At 44.6% G+C, this 25,218-nt stretch overlaps 1 protein-coding gene across 1 annotated transcript in view; it reads right to left on the bottom strand.

The window, feature by feature from the left end:
* Positions 1–25,218, bottom strand: part of LOC144772358 (glutamine amidotransferase-like class 1 domain-containing protein 3, mitochondrial) — a 92,528-nt gene that overhangs the window by 42,455 nt on the left and 24,855 nt on the right. The window contains exon 2 of the mRNA XM_078656622.1: positions 9,145–9,197. Within this exon, the coding sequence (XP_078512748.1) occupies positions 9,145–9,197 (53 nt within the window). The remainder of the gene's footprint in view (positions 1–9,144; positions 9,198–25,218) is intronic.

Genomic DNA, 25,218 nt, shown 5'->3' with positions numbered 1-25,218 from the left:
ATTAGCCAATAACCTTATACATGTAGGTAGAGACTTTGGCGTTCAAGTCGCCGACCAGCATTGAGTGCCTACAATCTTCTCTTTCCCTAATAGGAGAAACAAAGACACTGAGACTGAGACAAAACAAAGAGACGCTGTAAAAGTGTTTTATAATGTATGGAAATCTGCATAGTAAAACAGTAAAAATCGGTCTGGCAAATCATAAAACAAGTCGTAAAACAGTTGAAAAACCAGCCCACGTACTGGCCTGTCAGTCATTGAAAGCCTCTACACATGAGTATACAGAACTGTGGAAGGGAAAGAGTTCCAGCCCCTATCATAAAAAGAGGAGTAAAAGCATTAATGTACATGAACATAATATTAATGACTATTGTTTGAATGAACTTGGAGCCAACATACTCACATATTTTCCAGATTTCTATAGTGCATTAGGGCATGTTTATAATAAAGAGAGCGTGCAAAGCATTGCAAACTATTCCAATACTTTTAAAGTGAGACAATACAGACAAATATTTAAATGCATCAGTGAGTGGGCATAAAGTTATGCAATGGAAGACTTGGTTAGTTAACTGCTGTGGTTTACTGATAACTCTACAATACAGCCAGGAAAACCTCAGCAATCAACCATAGCTGCACTATTTCCAAATTAATATATTTATCATGCTTTTGGCTAAACATTTAAAGGAGTGTGAGAGGGTTATTCAGCGAGAAAGGGCTTCTGCTGGCCACTAATGGCTAATAACTATCAGCTTGTATCACTAACTACAGCACAGAACAATACCAAATATGCTTTATCAAGATAGGGACTATTAAATGTATAATCATCGGGTAAGGATGAAAGAGTGAGAGCGCAGAGGCTCATCTACGTACTTTCATCTGGTGGCCATTGAGGATTCTAACAACAACATCAAGAACCATCATCTAATTTTACTCTGAGCATCAAGATCATCAAGAACCCTCAATCATCAATGATCAATAATATCATCAATCTTCAATCAGATCACCAAGAAGCAGCATCCAATTTCAATAATCATCAAAAATTATAATCAATAATCATCAATAATCAATCAGATCATCAAGAACCAGCATCCAATTTCACTCAGCGCACCCAGGACTAGGATCCACCCTCTAAAATTGGACATGTTTCATGTCACCAATTACAGAAAATGGAAAATCAATTGTTGCACTGTCCGGCTGCCTCCTAATACTACCAACACTGCATGGGAAATGAAAGTAGAATTGGCGTTGCAGGAACGATCCTGGCAGATCCATCATGCAAAAGATTTTTGGAACTCCATCCTCCATCCACTTACGAGTTCTGCCCCTTCATTGTGTCATTCAAAACCAAATAAGAGACCAACAAAACTGTTAAAAAAAATGTTGGCCTCCTAGTTCCCTTGATTTTCTCCATCCTACAAATCCTTCAGAAGATAATGGAGCAACGTCGGTGAAGAAGACATCACAAAGGAAAATGTCTTCCCGCCCGCTCTGAGGGGAGAGGGGTTGGCCTAACGGCTAAGGCGCTCGACCTCGGACCTGGGGACCTGGGTTCGAGTCTCGGTAACGACGCCAAAAAAACCCCTGTGATTCTGGGCAAATCACTTAATCTCCCCGTGCCTAAAATGAAAGTCCTCATGTAACGTAACTGGAAAATATGTAAAGCGCTCTGATAACTGATTCGGTTCGGTTCTAGTTCGCGCTATATAAAACTCTGCAAAAAAAAAAAAAGACAAACAAGTCATTTAGATGATGTGTGTTAGTTGCGTCAGGAGGTATGTATGCATTTACAATTAGCAGAGTATCTAAACTATCATGATCTTCCTTAAAGTCTAGCTTAATCGCCTGAATTAAGTTAGAGGCAAGAGAGATTGCTGTTTATCTCCATCTAAAACTTGTTTTAAGAAATATAGCAATACCTCTTTTCGCATGTCCTCTGTTCACTAGGGATGCAGGACGGCTTAGCAAAATATAATCTTCAATGGACCAGTTCTTTACAATCCAAAACGCCTGTATGCATATTATGTCAGCAGTCTGAATTTTCAAGAACAACAATTTGTTTGTGCATAAGCCAGCTGCATTCCAAGAGATCAATTTAAGACCCTTGCTAGGAAGAGGTCCCGTATCTTAGACCTAAAGATCAAATATAACATATATTTATTTAAACTTTCAAATTTACACTAGCGCTTTTTGGAAAGGAATAGATAGTAAAGTGTTATGTCACCTGTCAGAATGAGTGTGGACACAAAAGCTAGAAGACACAGTGAAACAAAAACACAATGTCTGGACGGAGATATAATGGAAATGTGGAACAATTTACAGACTTTCGGTAATGCTCCTTCTGGTGGATACTCTATCTAACCAGAAATTCCTTACCTATTTAATACAGATTGGATCCAGACACTTTTCATGCAACAGGTCATGTGATCTGATAGGTGGCACCATCAGAGTCCATGGCGGCGCCATCCCTCCTCTAGGAGGTATGACCTGGAGTCATGTACAGGCACCACCCCTTCACCATGCCAAAGTCAGTTCCAAAAGGTAACTTTTGAGCCCCCACACACGGAGCGCAACAAACTGATCATAAGACAGTGGTGCAATCTAATCTGGGAACTTATGACTTAACAGAAATCTACTCCACAGAATGGAGAAGTGGGCAAACAGTGAGGAATATACTGTCAGAAAGTAACTACCAGAAAGAACATTAACTTGCTATTCTGAGGGATACTTCTAATGGCAGATTCCTAATTCAATACCAAATCAGTACCTACATTAAGGATGTGGGCTGAGGAGTATCCTTAATATTATTATAATTGCATCAAATACTGCGCTCCGCTATCCCAAGGGTTTTCCCAGGGCTCGGACCCAGGTAGAGTAAGTGCGGAGCTAGATTAAAACAGTCAACTCTTTAGCCCCCTGCAAAACACTGTGAGGGAAGGGCAGTTGCGTAGAGATTCCAGCAGGTCATTCCAGAGCTTTCGACCGAGGTATGAAAATGACCGACCCCCCCCCACGCGTGCTCGACAAATTCTATGCCCTTAGCACAAGGACTAGTTAGATGGCTGAAGCAGGCATACCGGTTGGTAAGGTGCCACCAGACCTTGGATGTAGCGAGGCGCGATACCAGATCTGACCTTGTGCATATAGCACAAGGCTTTGAATTGTATACATTCATCTACAGTCATCCAATGGAGTTCCAGAAGAAGATGCGATACCGAAGCATACTTAGGGGCGAAAGAGAAGCCCGGAAGCGACATTTTGAGCTACCTGAAGGTGCCATATGACTTCTTTCTCGGCCCCCTAGTATAGAAAGCTTCTGTAGTCAATTCTAGACAAGATTAGTGCTTGGATCACAATTTTCTGGGCAGAGAGAGGTATTATACCTATGATCTTTCTTATCCACCTCAGAACTCCGAAACAGCTTTAAGCTACCTTTGCAGTCTGCGGCTTCATCGTAAGCTTCTCATTCAGACAGAAGTCGAGTTTTTTTACCTTAGGTGACAAATCTGGGAGGCTGCCCAGAGCCTCCGGCCAGTGCTGAGGGCCCCATAGTTGGGGATTTTTTCCAAGAACCATGACCTCAGTCTTCTAACTGTTGTGCTTAAGTAAATATGCACCCATCCATGCAGACATCCTACTCAGGACTAAGTTCAGGGTTCTGATATAATTTCCCTGTGCAGACGACAAAGCAAAGATGTGTCTTCTGCATATGAGAACAGAGTTAATCCACAACTCTCCACCACCTCCGCAAGTGGGTGAACATAGATGTTAAACAGCATCGGTCTTAATGCTGATTCCTGGGGGAGGGTGGGGATGAGGGGGGCAGTGAGGGGTTCTGTCCTAGCAATGCCTGAAAAGACCTGAAGTATACGGTCTTCGAGAAACAAAGACATCCAGGCTAAAGCAGTGCCCTCCTGGCTACTGACTTAAGCCTTTCCAGGAGGATGGGATGGGACATAGTGTTAAGGGCCACACTGAGATCTAATAAAATCAGTGCAGCTGTACTGCCCTTATCCAGGAGACGCCCAAGATGTTCTGTGACCCCCTAGGAGAGCGGATTCGGTTCTGTCTCCCGCCCAGAAGCCTAACTGAGATGGGAAAACAGCCTTTACTTCGAAGTTTTCTCATCGTACAGCATTTACCACGCATTATTCACAACAGAATGACCATTGGCATGCAAGTCTTTACATCGCAAGACTTTACCAGGCGATTCATCAGTAGGTGGCAGTGTTAATCTTTGAGAAACCTTTCACCTTATTATTTTAGGGGCACTGGGTGGTCAAGTATGGTTTTGCTCAGGAATTACTTTTTAATATAAAGAGTACTAGGACGGGATGCACAGGTTTGAAGGACAATGGTATGTGTATGTGTGTTAAGACGCAGGTATTATGTTTTGAATTTTTTTTCGATATTGGTTTTATTTGCAATTTACACTTGCACTGTTGTTTAACACCTTGGCTGTCGCTGGAATTCCGAGCTGGGGCTGAACATTCCGATCGCGGCCGTGGTCATGACGGCTCCCGGCCGTCATGAGCACACGCCCACCGTGACTCATGACGGCGGGGAGCCGTAATGAACACTGAAGGGGTTAAACCAACAATGTTTGAAAACTCTGTAAATAAAAGTGTAAATTATGTAGCAAGAGTTTGAATATGGGCCGCTTTCTTAACAAAGAAATTGGCCACATCTTTGCAAAGATTGTAGCACAATGCAGGTACCAGAGAGATGTTTTGCAGTCAGAAAGTTCTTTAACCACATTAAGCAATGTTTTTGGGATGTTTTGGGCATTTATAATTTTACCACAGTAAAACGCTGCTCTAGAGGTCTTACAAAGAAATCCCATGATAGTTTTTAAATCTAGTTCAAACATTTATACACCACCGTCCTCTCCTTACAGTAGGACTTTCTCCACTCTCTTTCGAAACTCTTGCAGCTTTTTTATCCTAGCCGCAAGGCTTTGCTATACCATGGGGCAGGGGTATACATTCTCTGCCAGGCCCTCCATGTTGCTGGCAGAGAAATCCCCAGTGCATTCGTAATCCACTGATCGAGCACATCAGGAAGACCTGCAGGACTGAACCAGCAAAATGCCCTTCACTGTGGACCTGAGAAGTGAGATAGTAGTGCCTGGTGAAGGCATTGAGGGATGAGGGATGCCCATGTTGCAGTTTGGATGATGTCCAACATAGAAGGACCATAGCTAAGGTCACAGTTGTGGCCTTCTCTCTGGTGGAGAGAGCCCTAAGGCCTTCGGGTGGCTCTTTCTTGATCAAGGCGTATCACCGTTTGATACGCAGGATGATTCATCTAGATAAGGTTCGTTCATGGACTGCATTTCCTTTCTTTACACCGGCAAATCCAAGAAAGAGTTTGTTGTTCACCCACTGCTCCTTAGTCCTATCAATGTAGAAACTAGAAGCTGCTTAGGATTCAGCTGTCAAGCCCCTCCTCCTCCTTAGAGAGATGTCTTAGAGGGAAAAATGGAGTGTGTGAAGGACTGTCCTACATGGAAGGGTGACACCGCTGTCTGGAGAAAGGATATCTTAATCTGAAGCATCAACTTGTCCAGACAGACAACACTGTTAGCTCAGATGCAACACAATGAAGTAATTGTAACAAGAAAGACAGTTTAAAGAGTCAACAGCCCTGAGGTATAGCTGTGCATCGACTCAAAGGATGTACACATTAAAAAGGTACAATCCAAGTTAAGGTCACACTGCAACATAATGAAAGGCACATTTATGTAGGCATATACGTAAGCTCTTTTAAGAAATGCATCACAACAAATGACATGAATAGAGAGGGTTGATCAAGCAAACAGGCTCAACGGGCTGCAGGACTACACATGGAAAGTTATTTATGTGTTTTAGTAGCAGACGTCTCTGTATCTAGATCATTCATACAGATAGAGGAAAACAAGGAAAAAGACTATGATTTTTGAAGAGTCAATGATAGGTAAGGATTTATTTCCAGTGGAAAGATACAGTGAACAAATTATCCCTTCCTAAAATTCTACCATAAAAATAAGTACTGGTGACAGGGATTGATTTGGAGTTGGGAAAGTCAGCCATAGAAGGAAGAAAAACCAAAAGTGAAGGTAGAAAACTCAGACCTCCCTGGTAGACAACATGGTATTTTGTGTACCAAGAGTGGTGGCTATAAATATATCATAATGCTGATGGATAGGGTATCAAGGGGCCCTGGAGATATGGGTCATTAACAAGGCTGTCACTGACATCGTGTTCCTTCTTTTGTTTGGAAGAGGCATTTTTAAACGAATACGCTCTACCTTTTGACATGTGAGTGAAACGTAAATCTGACAACGTGAAGTATTAGCTGTGTACATTGGGATTAGACGTAGAACAAACTGTTGCTATCAATCCAGTGGTAATGTTATTGTAGAAAAGCTCAACTGGGGGAGTTGGAAGGTAACCTGCAACTGGCTACTAAAGATGTCATGTTATGGGTATCTGTAGAGTGCACAACTCACTAGGAGGGGTACCCTGGCACTGAAAAGCAGGAGCTGCATGGGCCAAGACTAGGTGAAACTGAAGAACCTAGGTGGCGGCTCTGATGTGCAGGGCTAAGTCATTCTAGGTATTGAGAGTGCGGCAAGGCCGCCAGATCTGGTTCTGCATTCTGCATAAATAGGAACCTGGCTGACTGGAGGAGTCTGGTAGTTATGTGGAAGTTAATGTGATTGTTGGTAGAGGTGGGTCGATTTTGTGCAAGGCTTTATATTGGTGCCTGAGGAGCCTGACAAGAGCTCGTGTGTGGATGGGGCGACCAGTGGAGGTGTTTGAGCTGCGGGTGATGTAGGTGGCAAAAGAGGGGGGGCAGTCCAAGTGTGGGTCTGTCAACTGAATTCTGTATGGTCTGGATTCTTCTGTTCAGTTGCCTGCTTTTTCCTATGTAGAGTGTGTTGCCATAGTCCAGCTGCTGGAGATGAGGATTTGAATGACGATTCTCCGGATGTTGAAGGCATGCAACTTGAAAATCTTCTTCAGCATCTTGAGTGTGGAAACAAGAGTTTGAGGCTGTGTTCACTTGGCCTGTCATAGCAAGCAAGTTGCCGACTATTATCCCAAGGTTCTTTGCATGAGTGGTTGGGTAGAGTGTGGGTCACAGATCAGAGATGGTAGAAAGATGTTTGCAAAACCCTATGGGCATACAGTTAAACGCCTACTGATAGAACTGGTCATCCCCATAGGAGTGATTGACAGAATTTGGCATTTAAGCTGCTAAGCATTTTATAAGAAGGAGTTAGTTAGTTCAGAGGGATGAACAAGATTCTCACAAAGAAGGCTACTATTTCTAGAAAGGTGCAAGTTGGTGTCTAGATGAACTGAACATGATTGAGGAGCCCCCCTAATGAGAGCGAGGTTGGTATATCATGTGATGAGGTAGGGAAACATGACCAAGAAAAGTAATGGGGAAAGGTTGTGTGAGGACGAAATAATGCAAACTGATGCTTGTAAGAAAGGTTGTGTTTGTTTACTAAATGAGCTAGGAAGGTAAGATTGGATCTAAAACAACTAACTACCAGATCGATGGTCAAGACCTCGGATTGGATGGATTAACCAATGTCAAGTCCTCTACAGTATCTTGAAGGAACAAAAGAGTTTGGACCCTGTTTTCACCAAAGAATTCTTTATGGTAAAATAGCTGATATGTATTGCAAAGAAATGTGCACAGAGGACTAGTGATGGGGAAAAGTTGTAGTCTCCATATTGAATAAATAAATGCAAGAACTAACCTGTATATGTACATCATCTGAATCAGGTACATATACTAATGTAATAATTAGTTCCTACATATACTAATGCATTCATGAATTTTAGTTAGTGTATCCCAGTGAACCGAGGATTAGCAACAGTTCCCTAATACGTGTGGTTGCCCTACCAAAAGTGCTTCAGGTTAAGGATCTCCATATTAACCATTTGATGAGTGGGAAACAGCTGATGGCAACAGGGCACGGGGTGGTTTGATGGGTGGAGAAAGGGTTGGAATTTCATCATTAGAAAAGCATGTCAGCTGTTGACCTATATTCTTAGAGTTGGACATACGCATGCACACACCTCGGACCCCACACCTATCACCTGCGGAGTCCCCCAGGGCTCCTCCCTCAGCCCGACGCTCTTCAACGTCTACATGGCTCCACTTGCCCCCATCGTCAGAACCTACGGACTCAACATCGTGTCATATGCAGACGACACCCAGCTCATCCTCTCCCTATCCAACGAGCCCAACACCGCCAGACACAACTTTCGAGAAGGCATGGAAGCCGTCGCCAAATGGATGAAAAACAGCTGCCTACAACTAAACACCAACAAAACAGAAGTACTCATCATGGGCCCAAAGCCCGATGCCTGGAGCGACACCTGGTGGCCCACCGCCCTCGGAAGCCCGCCAACCCCCACAGACCACGCACGCAACCTGGGAATCATCCTGGACTCCGAGCTCAAAATGGACCGCCAGATCAACTCTGTCTCATCTTCCTGCTTCCACACCCTCCGCCTCCTTCGTAAGACCTTCAAATGGATCCCCCTTCGAACACCGAAAGACAGTCACTCACGCCCTGGTCACCAGCAGACTCGACTACGGCAACGCACTCTACGCCGGAATAAACAAAAACCTCATCCACAAGCTACAGAACATCCAGAACGCCGCCGCAAGACTGATCCTCAACCTGCCAAAACACTGCCACATCTCCCAGCACCTGCGCACACTCCACTGGCTCCCCGTCGAGGCGAGAATCACCTTTAAGATGCTCACCCACGCACACAAGGCCCTCCACGGCACCGGACCAGCATACCTGAACAGCCGACTCAAATTCCACGCACCCCAAAGGACTCTACGATCAGCCCAGCTTTCCTACGCCGTGGTCCCCCACACCAGAAAGACCAGATCGGGAGGCCGCTCCTTCTCCTTCCTCGCGGCCAAAGCATGGAACGCCCTTCCGCTCCACCTCAGACAGACAACATCGCTCCCCATCTTCGCAAGAAACCTCAAAACCTGGCTCTTCGACAGACCCCCTCCTTGATGGAATGGAACCTGCACCCCCCCCCACCCCTAGTGCCTTGAGACCCTTATGGGTGAGTAGTCGCGCTTTAACAAACTCCTGATTGATTGAGATTTTATACTTACGCAGATGCCTCGTGGATTTCCGTCCCGTCAAAAACACCACATCCCGATAGGACCTGTGAAAAGAGAAGTCATGCAATATATATGGCTGAGGCACTTCAAAAACAGTTTCCTAACATAACACGAAAAGAGACTGCTTAAGTATATATTTTTTTTATTTTATTCAAAAAGCGCTTATGCCTTAGCTTAAGACAGATCACACTACAAGAAGTTAGAGCGGTGCATATCAATGAATACGACAGAAGTGCACACAAAACTCCCAATTAACATATGCTAGCGAGAACCAAATCTATTGTGACAAGCCGTGTGGAGAACCAGGGCTTTCGAAGAGGCACAAAAGATGTATAATGATGAGGAAGAGCGAAGGGACAGAGGACAGCATTTCGAAGCAAGGGGCACTCTTAGGATAGGTGAACCAGCCTGAACTACAGTATTAGGAGGAGAGAGGGAATGTACAGCTGAAAACAGAGGAGAGGCAAGGTGTGGCTACACCTTGGACACATTTGACGACAATGCATTGAAAAGAGTACTGGAGGTGGAAAGAGAATTGAAGTGGAGAGATGTGATATGAGGAGCTGAGCAGTCAGAGAAAGTTTAAAGAGAAGAAGGGTGGCAGAATTAAAGACGAATTTTAGAGAAGCAGGAAAAGAGGCAGAAAGAGCAAACATCACGATGGAACAATAATGGGGCTGAATTGGAGTTAGAAAAATTGTTTTGCTGACCTGGAAAGTGTTGCAAAGACTGTGAAGCTTAAAATGATAGCAATAAGAAGTAGAAATATGCGAGGATAGAGACAGTAGTTTAAAATGTAGCCCAAATGTTGCAGAGGTGTAAGAGAAATTTGAGAAGGGGGTAAGGTAGGAGGAAGTCTCTCCTCTTGCACCAAAAAGTGTTTTGATAGAGCACATTCCTTTTTATTCTATCTTCTTTTATGCCTAATGGGATAATCACATTAATACACATTTTTGTTTCTGAAGCAGATTGGGAAATTCTTCCATTAGATTTATTAAAAAGAAAGGGCAGATGGTATCGCAAATGTTACATTTTATGTAATCTAGATTTACTAAATGGTTAATCCCTCTGCTTCCTGATATAGCTTATCAAAGCCAGACATCTCATTGTATTACAGTATGTACTACACAGCAATGCGACCACTGTAGCCACAGTGTATGAACCCATAATCCTTTAAATACGAAGACTCTATATAAGGAGTTTTCATCCTTTTCTGTAATAGGAGCCACTTATGTCCAATCAAAATCATTCTCAGATACTGATATTATCAGTGTTGTAAGAGAGACCACATCAGACAAAATTACATTAGTAGCCACTCTATGCAAGATTACTAGCCGTGGTCACCTCAGTGAATTAGGTGGGTTGCCAACAGTAATTTGAATAGGTTTTGTAAATCTGAAATGCCTTTACATAGGTAATATGTAACAACCACAGCTTAAATGCCCCTGGCACCGAGGTAATACTGTTAGTAATACGCCTCCCCAACACCACGTGATTTATCACTGAAATAGAAACGTTAAACATATTTTGGAAACTCAACCATTTTTCTCCATCAGTTTATGAGATCTGAAAGCACACACATTTTGATCAAGATTACACTTTTCAATTTTGGTATACATATATTCATTCAGCAAAGCTTCTAATTTAGCAGGCTGGGCTGCACACATTCTCATGTATCCAGCCCAGACTGCCTACTTACAAGTAGCTTGAGAGCTGCCAGCAGCTTGCGCGCTACTCGTTGGAGAAGCCTGCTCTATATCCATGGTCAGTTGAGCATTCCTTAAGTACTCAGATATAATATTGAAACACTCTAGAAAGAACTTCTGTACCACTGTTACGTCATGACGAACCAAAGATTGACAGTGTTCATAAGCCCACTGAGTGGAAGTGCATGTGGCGATATGCATTGTGAATGGTGTGACACTTCACAGGCATAGAGGGAGTCTGCTGGTTTCGCTGCTTTGATAAAACGTTGGGCCACACTAGCAAATTCACCCTGGATCGCGAGATTATCCAAAGTTTTGTGGGTTTTATGGAGAATTTAAATGACAGTTTCAGTGTCAAGCCTGTTGCCCTGTGTTCACATCGGGTGTGGATCAATTGTGACCTTGGCAGCCATGTTAGAAAGTTTGAAACCTTCAATGGAAGTGGTGGCATTTATCAGGGCCCTAATCAATCAATCACAGACATTTATATAGCGCACTACTCACCCGGAGGGTCTCAAGGCGCTAGGGGGGGGGAGAGCTGCTACTGCTCGAACAGCCAGGTCTTGAGCTTCTTTCTGAAGGAGAGGTGGTCTTGGGTCAGGCGCAGGTCGGTCGGAAGGGAGTTCCAGGTCTTGGCGGCCAGGTGGGAGAAGGACCTTCCTCCCGCTGTCGTTCTCCGGATGCGGGGGACGGCGGCGAGGGCGTGGCTGGCTGATCGGAGATGTCGTTTGGGAACGTGGAAGTTGATGCGGTTGTTGAGGTAGCTGGGGCCTTGATCGTGTAGGGCTTTGTGTGCGTGGGTGAGGAGGCGGAAGGTGATTCTTTTGTTGACGGGGAGCCAGTGCAGGTCTCTCAGATGTCCGGAGATGTGGCTGTGTCGTGGGATGTCGAGGATGAGTCTGGCTGAGGCGTTCTGGATCCGCTGGAGTCTCTTCTGGAGCTTGGCGGTGGTTCCGGCGTAGAGGGCGTTGCCGTAGTCCAGTCGGCTGGTGACGAGTGCCTGGGTGACCGTCTTCCTTGTCTCGGTGGGGATCCACCGGAAGATCTTCCGTAGCATGCGCAGGATGTTGAAGCATGACGAGGAGACGGCGTTGACTTGTCTGGTCATGGTGAGGGAGGAGTCCAGGATGAATCCCAGGTTGCGTGCGTGGTCTGTCGGTTTGGGTGCGCTGCCCAGGGCGGGGGGCCACCAGGAGTCGTCCCAGGCGGAGGGCGAGGAGCCCAGGATGAGGACTTCCGTCTTGTCTGAGTTCAGTTTCAGGCGGCTGGTCGACATCCACTCGGCTACGTCTTTCATCCCTTCGTGAAGGTTGGCTCTGGCGGCGGCGGGGTCGTTGGTCAGGGAGAGGATCAGCTGGGTGTCGTCGGCGTAGGAGATGATGTTGAGGTTGCGTTGGCGTGCGATGGCTGCGAGGGGGCTCATGTAGACGTTGAAGAGGGTGGGGCTCAGCGATGATCCTTGAGGGACGCCGCAGATGACTTCGGTGGCCTCTGACTTATACGGTGGTAGGCGGACTCTCTGTGTTCTTCCGTCGAGGAAGGAGATGATCCATTCCAGTGCTCTCTCCTGGATTCCGACGTTGCTGAGGCGCTGCACTAGGGTGCGGTGGCAGACAGTGTCGAAAGCCGCGGAGAGGTCTAGGCGGATGAGGGCCGCTGTTTCTCCGTTGTCCATCAGTCCGCCCGTTATATTCCTTGGTCAGCATGCCTTACAGCTCAATTCTTTTGCCTCCAACAATGTCACTGACCTTCAGCCTTTCCCTCAGTCAACTAGGGAAGGGGTAATTTCTCTTCATCACAAGACAGGCAAAGCCTCTAGAGAATGTGTTAGAAAACTCCTTATCATTAACGAAATCTACTAATAAGATATTGGAGTAAAATTTAATGCATAGTATCAACCTTGGTCAACCCTGTACAAGAAGTCGTCATGTAAATGCTTATTTTCACAGTCTTATATTTTATTTTTAATCCAGGCATTTGATCAAACGGAGGCTAGGACAAGGATGGCTACCCTGGGAACAAAAAGGCAATCTAATTCTAGATCAAAGCTACTCTTTTTTGTTATCCTGCTGCAAATGTGGACTAGCACCATAAGATGTAGAGTAGCTCCAAAGGTAGGTACTCCATATACAAAGTCTGTGTAAAGGCTGAAGTGTTCACAAGCAGAACCTTGAAAGATGTAAGCTGCTCCACATTGGAAAGGTCCATTCCTATAAGACATGGGTCAGGTCAATCAAGACTTTAGCTGGAAAGCTTGGGATTGGTGACAAGGTGCTGGCAGTACATAGCAATAAGTAACTCTTTAAACTGAAAAAATGAATGAGTGCCCTCCTGCTGAATGCACTGTCAAAATGGAGACCAGTCCACAGAAAGAAGTGTTGCAGCTATAACAATGTGAAAACCACTACCATAAATCGAGGCACAGATTTATCAGTCTTTATGGTGGTTGGAGGGCAAAGGCGAGTGGCGGTATGCATAGCAGCCTGATTATCGGAGAGGTGAGAGGAGAGGCTCATGGTCATATAGGAAAGTAGTGGCCCTCGTTGACAGGCTAGTGAGCGGACCGACTCCAGGTACTGAAAAGATATAGTATAGCACTTTCGTATATCAAGCTAGTTCTAACGATCCAACAGATTTCAAGTAGTTTAATCTGGAGAGGGGCACAAAATAAAACAAAAACCTGCAAAGGAACAAGAATTTCCTCTCCCCGCTAATCCTCCTAATAAAACTATCCCTGGCCCGAAGGAATCACTTTACATCTACAAACAGCATTCTTTCCTTTTATACTGAGGGCATAAAATGTTATGCCTCGTATTCAGAGTTCCGTACGGATCAGGACTGTCAGTGTATCTCCTTACTATTTATGTGATATCTCATGCTAAGATAATTGGCAGCTATAATTTGATTTACCACATATATATTTTAAGGACATTAGCAGTTATAGTGGAGTTTCTAGTGAAACAGCAAGCACCTGCAAGCCATCGTGAAGGTCTCAACTTATTGACTTAAAAATTGAAGATCTACTGCTGGCCTAGATGATGAAACTTCAATCTCGTTTCACTGGGCCTCTTCGACCGGCCGACCAGATTGCCAAAATATCTACAATCTAGTGCACATCCTTGATGATGACCTCTTTGTCGTTCCATAGTTCGAGTGTCGCAAAAATGGCGATCATCCACCTTCATCTCCATTCTGTGCAGAATCATGCTTTTCCTAATGCTTCAAAAATAGATCACACTTACTCTTGCTGCAATCATGTATTGCAAAAACTACAGCAACAGCTTGTAAGGAGCCCTTCATCCAAGAACAGGGTAAAACGTCACTGTGTATAAACCTACGTGACTCACTGTATTGTTAAAATAGACTGAATGGGCCTTCAGTTACCTGCTTGACAACAAAGGGAGAGGTAGGGAAAAGGAGACACTCTCTCAGTCCCCAATCAATTGCACATAAACAAGAAAAGAGAGGTCAGATCAATCTCTGGTCAATCTTTGAGAAATCTCTAAAGACCACAAGTCATGGAGTCAAAACAAGGTTAACACACCCGATTTGGGTGGTAAAGAAAGCACTCACACACCGACCTAGTCAGTGTCATGCTTCATCATCGGGCCCCACCAAAGAGGCCGAGTGCCTCTTTGGTGTGCTACGACGCCAGAAAGACTGCGGAGCTGGTTGTGTGTGGAGAGGGCGTGCTCTAGAATACAGTGAAGTTTTAAAAGTGCCTTAAAAAGGGTATCAAAAACAAATTTTAATGAGTGATCCCTAAGGCACAAAACAAAGAGTATTAAGTGTCTGTATTTAGTTGCCAAGGTTCAGGGTTGGTTAAATACAGGATATACTCAAATCAATCTTAGTCAACATGTTTCAGCCATAAGGGTAGTTTTTATTTACCAAGGCATTCGTCAGGACTAAACCCCGGCGGTATGGGCTCTCTAATCACCCACCCTAACCTGGGGACGTGAAAGTGAAAATTATAAAGGTGAAAAAAGTGCTTAAAAATGTGGGAAGAGTGATTTACTCATTCCAAAAATACTCCATAAATTTTGGAGTGTCACAGCACCTGTAAAGTGAAGAACATAGACAAACAGAAGACAAACATAAACATTATTAATATGAGCCTTTCTGAATTTTCATAGTGCTCCATGATATGTGGCTCAAGTGATGTTCCCAAAGTAAACAACGATTTTAAGCACCATCCAGATAGCCCCTAGAGGATGATAGCAAATAACTCTGGGAAGTGACGTGCTAGAGGTGTACTATTTACAAAAAACGATTTATAATGGGGGGATTTAAAAACACAAATGCGTGTACTCCTTATGAAGATGTGGAAAAGTAAATTTTGCCATGCTATATGTGCCTACGTGTTCCCCATCCTATGGCATATGTGCATGATTAATATGCATATGTATCCCCCTATGATCGATTAAAGACGCAATTATAGTTGTGTCCAACTCTAGTATGCCAGTTTCCAGTTCTCGTGAAAGCAACAAGTATTAGGCCCATGTTACCACGATTTACAGTGTACACGTTAATTCATTGAATTGTCCCCGTTTCTAGGCCTCAAAAGGGCCCGGACACCAGATTCAAGCTCCAGTCTCCTGAACTCACTCCGAGGAGCGATGCAGCCCCCACCTACATCCCTGACCCTTCACTTATTTCCTGCCGCGCGGTGCCCGGCCCGGCCTGGCTCTGCCTGCCTGTCTGCCAAGAGTATGTTATGCTTCTAGTTATCAGTTCAACTCCTAGTCTTTGCATTCCTTAGCTACTGAACCGTATAAACAGCTTCAGCTATAGTCTAGTCTTTATATCTCCATGCAAGAGAATTACTGTATTAATATTCATAGAAGATTCATAGCCCACGCATTACACGAAGAATATATGCATGCACCAGCCTTAGAGTCAAGTAGCATCTGCCCTGATAACTTTTAGTTTCTATCAACATGTACTCCAAACACAAGATACCAGATATGCCATAGGTACATGTCGTCCTGACACCGTAGACTTTAGTCTCCTCTTCTAGTGCAGAAGTCATAGCCCCCAGTTCTCCCTGGTAACACGTCATTGCCCGTTTGCGCGCACCACTAGGTTAAAGGTCCCAGCTGCTCTCAGGTAGCCCCCTCCATGTTTCCGCCCACTCATGACATTTCTATGACGTTTCACATCACATGTCTCAGTGCACGCCCTGTACACGCCTTCTTTCCACACCCATGTCTCCATATCTTACGTTTGTCACAAGTTACGCCTACTGTATGTAATGTAATGTAATGTTGTACTATATATATGCTGCACTGTCGATGAAATGGTGCAGCTGCCATCCATTCTATTTCCGTGCAGGCTATCCCGTTCCTGTCCCTTCCCTCATGCCTGATTAAAGCCTGTTAGACTCAGATACCTCGAATCCTGTCTCTTATTTATTGAGCTATCTGTTTTATTCAATGTATTCAAAAATAGTACCGGTAATTAATTATTTATTTACCACATAATGGCGCCCGAATAGGGACTTGCCCTTTCCCCACGCGCCGGCGAAGCCACGCAGGCCCCCTGACCCTCTGCAGCCGTGACGGAACCATACCGTGCACGTGCAGATATTTCTGCTTCAAGTATCCCTCAGGCCCACGGAGGAGACGGAGACTGCGGTCCAGCATCCAGACGAGGCGGTGAGGAATGCGGCGAGTCCCGACCAGAGCCCAAGCCGAGAGTACAAGGTCCGAGGTATCCGGAGGTCCACCTGTAACTGAAGTCCGAAGTTTGTAGTCCGACGTCGTAGCAGTCCAGTCCAGTCCGAGGCCTTCCGTTCTTGCTGCCCGGTGAGTACCGTTGCTGGGGTAGTATCTAGACAGGGTCAATTAATTTGTCTCTGGTCCGATGGGTTTGGGTACACAGATCCAGTCCGAAGTATTCACCTAGGTGGATACGGGTCCGACGTGTCTCTTTATGGGACCGGTATGTTCTGTACTGTTTCAGCAGTGCATCCAGTAATTCTAGTAAGTCTGTTCTCGAGAAATTCATGTGTTCTGTTTTAAAATGTACCAGGTAATATTCTGTTCGAACTGTTATTAATGTTATTAATGTATTTTAATGTCGTGGTATGAGTGATTTGTTTTGCTATTCATTACTGTGTTTATCGTGTATTGTATTGTGTTTGGATTCAAGTCTAGAATGCCTCTGTTTTCCAAGTTACGTCAGATAGGAACCCGGAAAGGGTTACTCGAAGAATCAGTTCCTGTCCCGCCTAGGGACAGTCCAGGACATTTTATGTATCATAAGCATGGCTTAAGTGCCATATTGTATTTAGATTTATGGGTCGACTATACCAAGGATCTAGAAGAGAAATATAGATGGCCTGTATCAGGTACATGGGATGCCGAGTGCATCATGCGAGTAGAAGAGGCATTATGGAAAAAGAAAGCCCGACAGTCCCAGAAAGATGCCATCGAGTTATGGCGCAAAGAATCTCATAGAAGAACCGAAAAAGAAATCAGAAAAACAGAGTTAAGTAGGGAATCCTCAGAGAGAGCCCAAGAAAGGGAACTTCTAGAAGAAGGTGAACGAGTTAGAGCAGAACAGTCAGGCAGACAGAGAAATGCTCTTATAAGGGGCATGTATCCTCTTCTTGCCGAGGGCTTGCCGAAGGCAACCCCGGAAGCATCCAGTAATTTTCCGCCACCATTAGTCCCGACTAAGCTACGTCATAAACCGACCGCAGCTGAAATTTTTCTTTCGTCCTATTTGGACGACACAGTCCCAGAATATGCAAATCATATTCCGCCTGTTCAACCTCAGCACCCTGTTAATAATGTAATCCCTGTTCCTCTAGCCACTGGTCCCGGGGACCAAGTTAATGTACCCCCGCCCAGCCTACAGTAAATGCACCCGTTTTACCAGTCACGTTACCAGCACCCGCACGTCCGGTATTGCCTGACGACTCTAGCCCAGGAGGGGCGGCGGGAGGCGCTCCTACCACCCCGCCTCAAACGAAACGAATGACGCTGAGAGAAGCAGCGTTACAACGTACACCGAAAGTCTCTACTTACGCAGCCCTCAAGAAATACCTTACTGATTGCGTATATGATTCAGTACCAGGTGAAGATTACATGATACTGTATTCAGTACGTTTACGACGAGTTACCACCTTTTTGGTTACTCTGCCAGACATGAAGGACCATCTAGATAGAATATATCGTTTTATCCGTACAGGGGAGGATCCAGAAAGTATTCACGAAGCTATGGCACACAGAAAAGTCGAGACTCAACATCTGATTTTACAGTTTTTGATTAACTGTTTAATAAGAGAACAAGACTATCCTGAGAAAGATAAAGATAAGATGAAAGTCCTGACAAAGTGGAGTGATAATATAGCCGAGGGAAAACACAAGACACAGAATTGTATAGACGCTATGTACAGGAAAATCCGTAAGGAAATTCTAGACATACACGAAAAAGAGAAAGCAAGGAAAATAGCCGAGAAAGAGAATGACTCTTCAAGTGAAGAGGTAGACAGCGAGAATCCCGACAGAATAGCGTATGTAGGTAGAACTAGACTTTCCGACAGACATTCACGTCCAGATTACAAGAAAAGTTTTTCTCCTCCAGTGCCAGAACAATGTTCTCTTGAGCAAGTGTTCCAAGCTACCGATAAAATTCTGAAATCACGAATAGGTTATAGTGAACTTAATACCATGCATGAACAAGAACTAGCCCGATCAGCAGTCCGATGGATTAGTGATTCTACCACGTTTCCAGATGAAATCGTGGCACAAATGTTCCTGAAACTGCCCCCAGCCGAGCAGCGTCTGGTGGGTATGTATATGATTCAGCACCTCATCACATTGTATGAGGTTCAGCATTCTGATCCAGGTCCTTTACATGATGTATTGAACGAGTTACTCCAGTACAGATGGAAAGGTCTAGGTACCGACTTAATTAATGTCATTCTAGAACAGCGCCACAAATACAGTACGTTCCTGACTCCGCATTTTGTTCCCGTTCCACCCCCACTAAGGAAGTCATTCTACATAGATAGACAGAATCCGTTACGAGAAGTACATCCAGTTAGGACAACGGGGGGTGCTCTAGAACGAGTATTTGTTTACACCCCCATCACGAAAATAGAACTTTTGGAGATGAAAAAGTTAATTCCCTGTCACGATAAAGATCCAGCAGGGTTCCACCGTGAATTAAAGGACATGCTCCGTATGGGAGAATACACGTATCCTGATATCATTAAAATGTTAAAAGTCCTGTTGCCTGCGGGCATATATGAAAAACTCAAGGAAAAAGAATGGGAGGTGGGAGAGAAAAAGATAGATTGGTCCGCATTAGAAGCCGAAGATAACACACGAGTACCAGGTACCGGTCTTGGGGATAAAGCTAAAGCTTTGCCCGAACTGTTAATACAAGTCTTGCCAAGATTACTAGCCACGAAAAAGGAAGACTGGGATGCCATCTCAGCCTGTAAACAGAAACAAGATGAAGATACTAGTGACTTTTATTCTAGATTCGAGAAATGTTTCATTATTAATAGTGGTCTGAAAACAAGTAGTGAATCGTACCCCCATCTTTTTGTTACCAAACTAGTCGAGAATTCAAGTCCACAAGTTAAAAATCGAGTATTGAAAGTCGAGAGTTCTTGGCAAGCTAATACTCCGTCACAGATGCTCCAGATGCTCCAGTATCACCAGAACAGAATCAGGGAAGAGCAGGAACATGAAAGAAGACGTATGAAAGACACGAAAATGAAAGTATTAGTTGCACAATCTGTTCCACAAGACAGTCAGAAGAGGGGTCCGAATCAAGCCAGTCATCCTACAGCTCCCGTTAAAGGGACATGCAATTACTGTAAACAGCCAGGTCATTTTATAAACGAGTGTGCAGTTCTGAAACACAACATAGCTACTGGTAAGACTAAAGAGAGACCGCGTCCGCCTAGACAAGAACAAGTTTTACAGACTTCCCAGTCACCGCAGAACGCACAACAGACAGTTACAGTACCGCAGCCTATCGCTGCAACACAACACGTTACACAGCAGATGTACCAGTATGCACAGTCAGAGTATCCAGATTATCAGCCATATTCATGAAACAGCCTAGAGAGGGAGGTAGGCTTGCCTCTCATCGAGATTCCTGTAGATCAAGAGGGTCCCTATGTACATAGTCAAGTATTAGGGAAAGACAGAAAGTTTCTGATTGATACAGGGGCAAGTAGGACTACCATCAGTCATGACGAGGTTCCAGGGGCTCCGCTCTCAGGCTCAAGAAATGTTTCCTTTGGATTTTCAGGAAAGCCCATTGTTAATGAAATATCGAAACCAGTTACTCTAGAAGTTGGTCCACTGTCCCGAACTACTGATTTGTTACTCACGAAGTCTTGTCCAGAAAATTTGTTAGGCATTAAGACTTTGAAAGAATTAGGAGCAGTCATATGCTGCTCCCCAGAAGGGGTCCGCCTGTTCTTGCGAGATTTTAAAGGTCATTATGTATTACGTGATTTTGATCCAAGATTATTGAATGTACCACAGCATTTATGGGCGCAAGGTCCAACTGATGTAGGTTGTATGCATATCACACCCCATCGTGTGACTCTGAAGCAAGGTGTTGTATTACCACGAATCAGACAGTACAGATTGCCACCTGAGGCTGTAGCAGCCTTATCCAAAATTATTGACGAGCTTATTGCTCAAGGAGTGGTTGTAGAAACTGACTCCAATGTATGTAATTCTCCTATCATTCCGATCCTGAAACGTACTGATCCAAATGCACCTCCAGTTTATCGATTAGTGATCGACCTTCGAGAACTTAATAAGTGTATCATACCCCAGTACCCAGTAGTCCCTGATATTTCATCACTCTTGACAGCCATTGATTCTGAAGCCACATTCTTTTCAGTTATCGATCTCAAGAACGCATTCTTTAGTGTCCCTATTCATCCAGACAGCCAGTTCCTTTTCGGTTTCTGTTTAAATGGAAGAAGCTATAAATTTACACGAGCACCTCAAGGTTTCACAGAAAGTCCTAGCATTTACAGTCAAGCACTTAAAAGACAACTAGACAATATTCATATGCCAACTGACACTGCCCTACTCCAGTATGTCGATGATCTGTTAATTACAGCCCGTTCTGAACGTGACTGCGAGCGTGCGTCACTTACAGTCCTGTATTTCCTGGCCGAGATGGGGCACAAGGTGTCCCCTTCCAAATTGCAATTCTGTGTCCAGCAAGTGGTCTACTTGGGACACTTATTGTCCAAGAGGGGTAGGCAGTTGACACCTGACCGTATCCAGTTAATAGCGCATCTTCCACAACCCAAGACTCAGAAGGAGGTACGAGCTTTTATCGGCCTCACTTCTTACTGTAGACAATGGATTCCTCAGTACGCATATCTAGCCAAGCCACTGATACAGTTAACGACACAGGAGGCAGCCGTATCGACTGTCCTCCCTTGGACCCAAGAACATACACTTGTTTTTAATGAATTAAAGAAAGCTTTATGCCAAGCACCTGTTCTAGCAACACCGAACTACAGTAAGCCTTTTACACTTTTTGTTACTGAACGTGATGGTACTGCATTATCTGTTCTCACACAAGATCAAGCAGGACAATACAAGCCCTGTGCTTATTTTTCTAGCACATTAGATCCAGTGGCCCAGGCTCTGCCTGCGTGCCTCAAGTCAGTTGCAGCCACAGCTCTAGCTATCAGACAAAGTGATTCCATAGTGTTAGGACACTCCCTGACAGTACAAGTTCCACACTCCGTGGAAGTTCTTTTAAACCGAACTCAGACTCAGCACTTGACAATTGCACGTTTAACAGGTTATGAACTGACACTGTTTCAGCCACACATAGAAATCAGACGCTGCAACGTTTTAAATCCCGCTACACTGTTACCGTCAGTTACTTCAAATCCTGCCACACATGACTGTGTGGAAGTCGTTAACACCATGACAAAGCCAAGACAAGACTTGACAGATATTGCATTACCTGATCCTGACCTGACACTTTATGTGGATGGTTCATGTATGAGAACAAGTACAGGAGAACTAGTAGCCGCGTATGCAGTGACTACGGACACTGAAGTTATAGAAACACATCGTATTGATACCCTGTCTGCTCAAGCAGCAGAGCTAGTCGCTCTGACCCAAGCCTGTATACGTGCCAAGAACCTGAAAGTTAACATATATACAGATTCACGTTATGCATTCGGAGTCGTACACGACTTTGGAGTGCTCTGGAAAGAAAGAGGTTTCATGACTTCTCATGGAACTAAGATTCAGCATGGTCTCCTCATTCAAGCTCTGTTAGATGTAATACATTTACCGACAGCTATTGCCATTATGAAGTGCAAGGCACATACGAAAGTTACTGACATCATTTCCCAGGGTAACGACCTGGCAGATCGAACAGCCAAGCTTACAGCTCAGACTTCAGACATTCCAGTTAACACGACACAGACACTCATTCCAGATCAGACTACTTGTATGACAGTTAAGGACCCTACACAAGATGTAATAGATATACAGTCACATGCCACTCCAGATGAAATCAAGAAATGGTCCGAACAAGGAGGGGTCCAGACAGATCAGGGATGGTTGACGAAGGGAAAAGCCACATGGTTTCTCCCCGACTCAATGGTTCAAGTCATTATTAATACCGCACATAGTCCAGTACACCTAGGAGAAAAGGCCATGTTAGACAGTATCCAGAACATATGGTTCAACAAGCATTTACGAGCAGCAGCCAAACAGAAAGTGCGTACCTGCATGATCTGTTGTCAGTTCAATCCAGGTAAAAGTGTCCCGGTGGAACAAGGTGGATTCCATCCTCCTGACCACCCTTTTGAAGTCCTGGATTATATTCAGATGGAGAGATGTCGAGGTTTCAAGTATGTCCTCGTAGTTGTATGTGCTTTGTCCAGATGGACAGAAGCATATCCGGTTCCAGATTACACTGCCGCGACCACTGCCAGGCAGTTGGTTCGTGAGTTTTTCCCCCGCTATGGTTTACCAAGGGTCGTGTATTCAGACAACGGCCAGCCATTCTCATCTGAACTCATGAAACAAGTATCCCTTCTGTTAGGGTACCAGTGGAAGTTCCACTGTGTACGACACCCCGAAGCAGCTGGTCTAGTTGAGAGACATAATCAGACATTGAAAATCCGCATTGCAAAAGTATGCGCAGAGAAAGGTGTAGATTGGTTGGTAGCACTGCCAGTTGCCCTTTTTTATATGAGAATGGTTGCACACTCTAGATCAGGTCTGTCCCCGTACGAGGTCGTATTCGGCCGTCCTCCTAATATGTGGGGTACACCTATGCCCCGAAAGATTACAGACGTTTCCAGTAATATGTTGACAGATTACCTAGCTTCCTTGATGTCTGCCCTACACTCTTGTCGTTCACAGGTTGCCGCTGCTTTTCCAGACAACACTGAGGTGAAACTGCATGAAGTCGTTCCAGGGGATTTCGTCCTGGTGCGCAATTTTGATCGTTCAAGTCCGTTGGAGCCCCGTTGGAAGGAGCCCCAGCTGGTGTTATTAACAACAAGGACCGCCGTCAAGCTCGAAGGACGCAAGGGCTGGGTGCATACCAGCCACATCAAGAAATTCCATGGATTGCGGCCAAAGACATTTATCAAAGACTGCCCTATTCTTAAGGACTGTCCAGACACAGACTCTAAACTTCCCCTGTTAGAGAAAACTCCGCAGCAGAAGTATAAAGCAAAACTCCGGTCTAGTAAAATAAGTCAGCCAGTTTAATTGTCTAAGTCCCTCTCGGGTGAAGCGGTTAGACAGGTTCCTGACATGTATGAGATAGACCCACATAGTGAGAGAGTTAGTCAAAACTCTAAGAGAATACGCTATCAAAAGAATATTTGCAGTAGATGCATCGTTACTCTGTTATTTTTTATGTTTTTGAGTCTTATGGTTACCTGCATAAGTTATGCTTTTCAGTTCAGTCCGATACTACTCCAGATTTGCCTGCTATTTCAGTCCTACCCGTCAAAGGCGAATTATGTGTCAGAAAGAATGGTTCCGCACATGTAGGACATAGTGATTGTACTACTGTGGTCGAGTATAGTGACAGTGGGAAATCTATTTTCAAAGCCTCACGTCATTCTTATTTTGTTTGTGGTCAGACCGCATATGTTCGTCTGCCCCTCGATTGGGATGGAACCTGTTACATTGCCTTCCTACTGCCACCAGTTTTTCTAGCCCCATCCGATTATCACAGAAACACACATCTAGTACACGTTAGACATAGAAGGGAGACTGAGTCCCCAATTGTCGATCAAACTGAAACTACTCTAGAACAATATCAAGACTTCAATAAAGGTTTCTTTTTCTTTATAGGCCCTGTCCAGAATAGTAAGTTAATACGTAGGTTAACCAGAACCCTTGAAGCAGTAGTGAATGAGACTACTTCCGCTCTAGGTAACTTAACCGAAGAGCAATCTGCCATTAGATTTGTCGTGCTCCAAAATCGTCTCGTTCTTGACGTCATATTGGCCGATAGAGGAGGAGCTTGCAGAGTCATCGGATCTAGTTGCTGCATTTTCATTCCTAATAACGCGCCGTCTGTTTATTCAGCTATAACCAGACTTCATAAAATTGCCCATCAGTTACACCAAGATCCAGGCACCTGGACATGGTCCGGTTGGCTCTGGAGTATCATATCTGCCTGGGGATGGAAAGTATTGTCAGTCCTAGGTATAGCAGTAATGATCATATTCAGTTGCTGCCTCTGTTTACAATGTGGCCCTGCGATTTGCGGCTTGTGTGCTACATCCTGTATTCCTAGTCCTAAGTCCCGTTCCAAGACAATTCGAGACGAGCAAATGATGCTATATGAACAGATAGATGGTATCATGAATATTGATGTTTCCTGATGGAAACGTAGGGCACAAGGAGGGAATGTGGAAAAGTAAATTTTGCCATGCTATATGTGCCTACGTGTTCCCCATCCTATGTCATATGTGCATGATTAATATGCATATGTATCCCCCTATGATCGATTAAAGACGCAATTATAGTTGTGTCCAACTCTAGTATGCCAGTTTCCAGTTCTCGTGAAAGCAACAAGTATTAGGCCCATGTTACCACGATTTACAGTGTACACGTTAATTCATTGAATTGTCCCCGTTTCTAGGCCTCAAAAGGGCCCGGACACCAGATTCAAGCTCCAGTCTCCTGAACTCACTCCGAGGAGCGATGCAGCCCCCACCTGCATCCCTGACCCTTCACTTATTTCCTGCCGCGCGGTGCCCGGCCCGGCCTGGCTCTGCCTGCCTGTCTGCCAAGAGTATGTTATGCTTCTAGTTATCAGTTCAACTCCTCGTCTTTGCATTCCTTAGCTACTGAACCGTATA

This window comes from Lissotriton helveticus, chromosome 8, assembly GCF_964261635.1.
Source record: "Lissotriton helveticus chromosome 8, aLisHel1.1, whole genome shotgun sequence".
NCBI classification, from domain to species: domain Eukaryota; kingdom Metazoa; phylum Chordata; class Amphibia; order Caudata; family Salamandridae; genus Lissotriton; species Lissotriton helveticus.
Note: the sequence above shows the minus strand (reverse complement) of the source record. Positions and strands in the feature narration are given on the sequence as shown.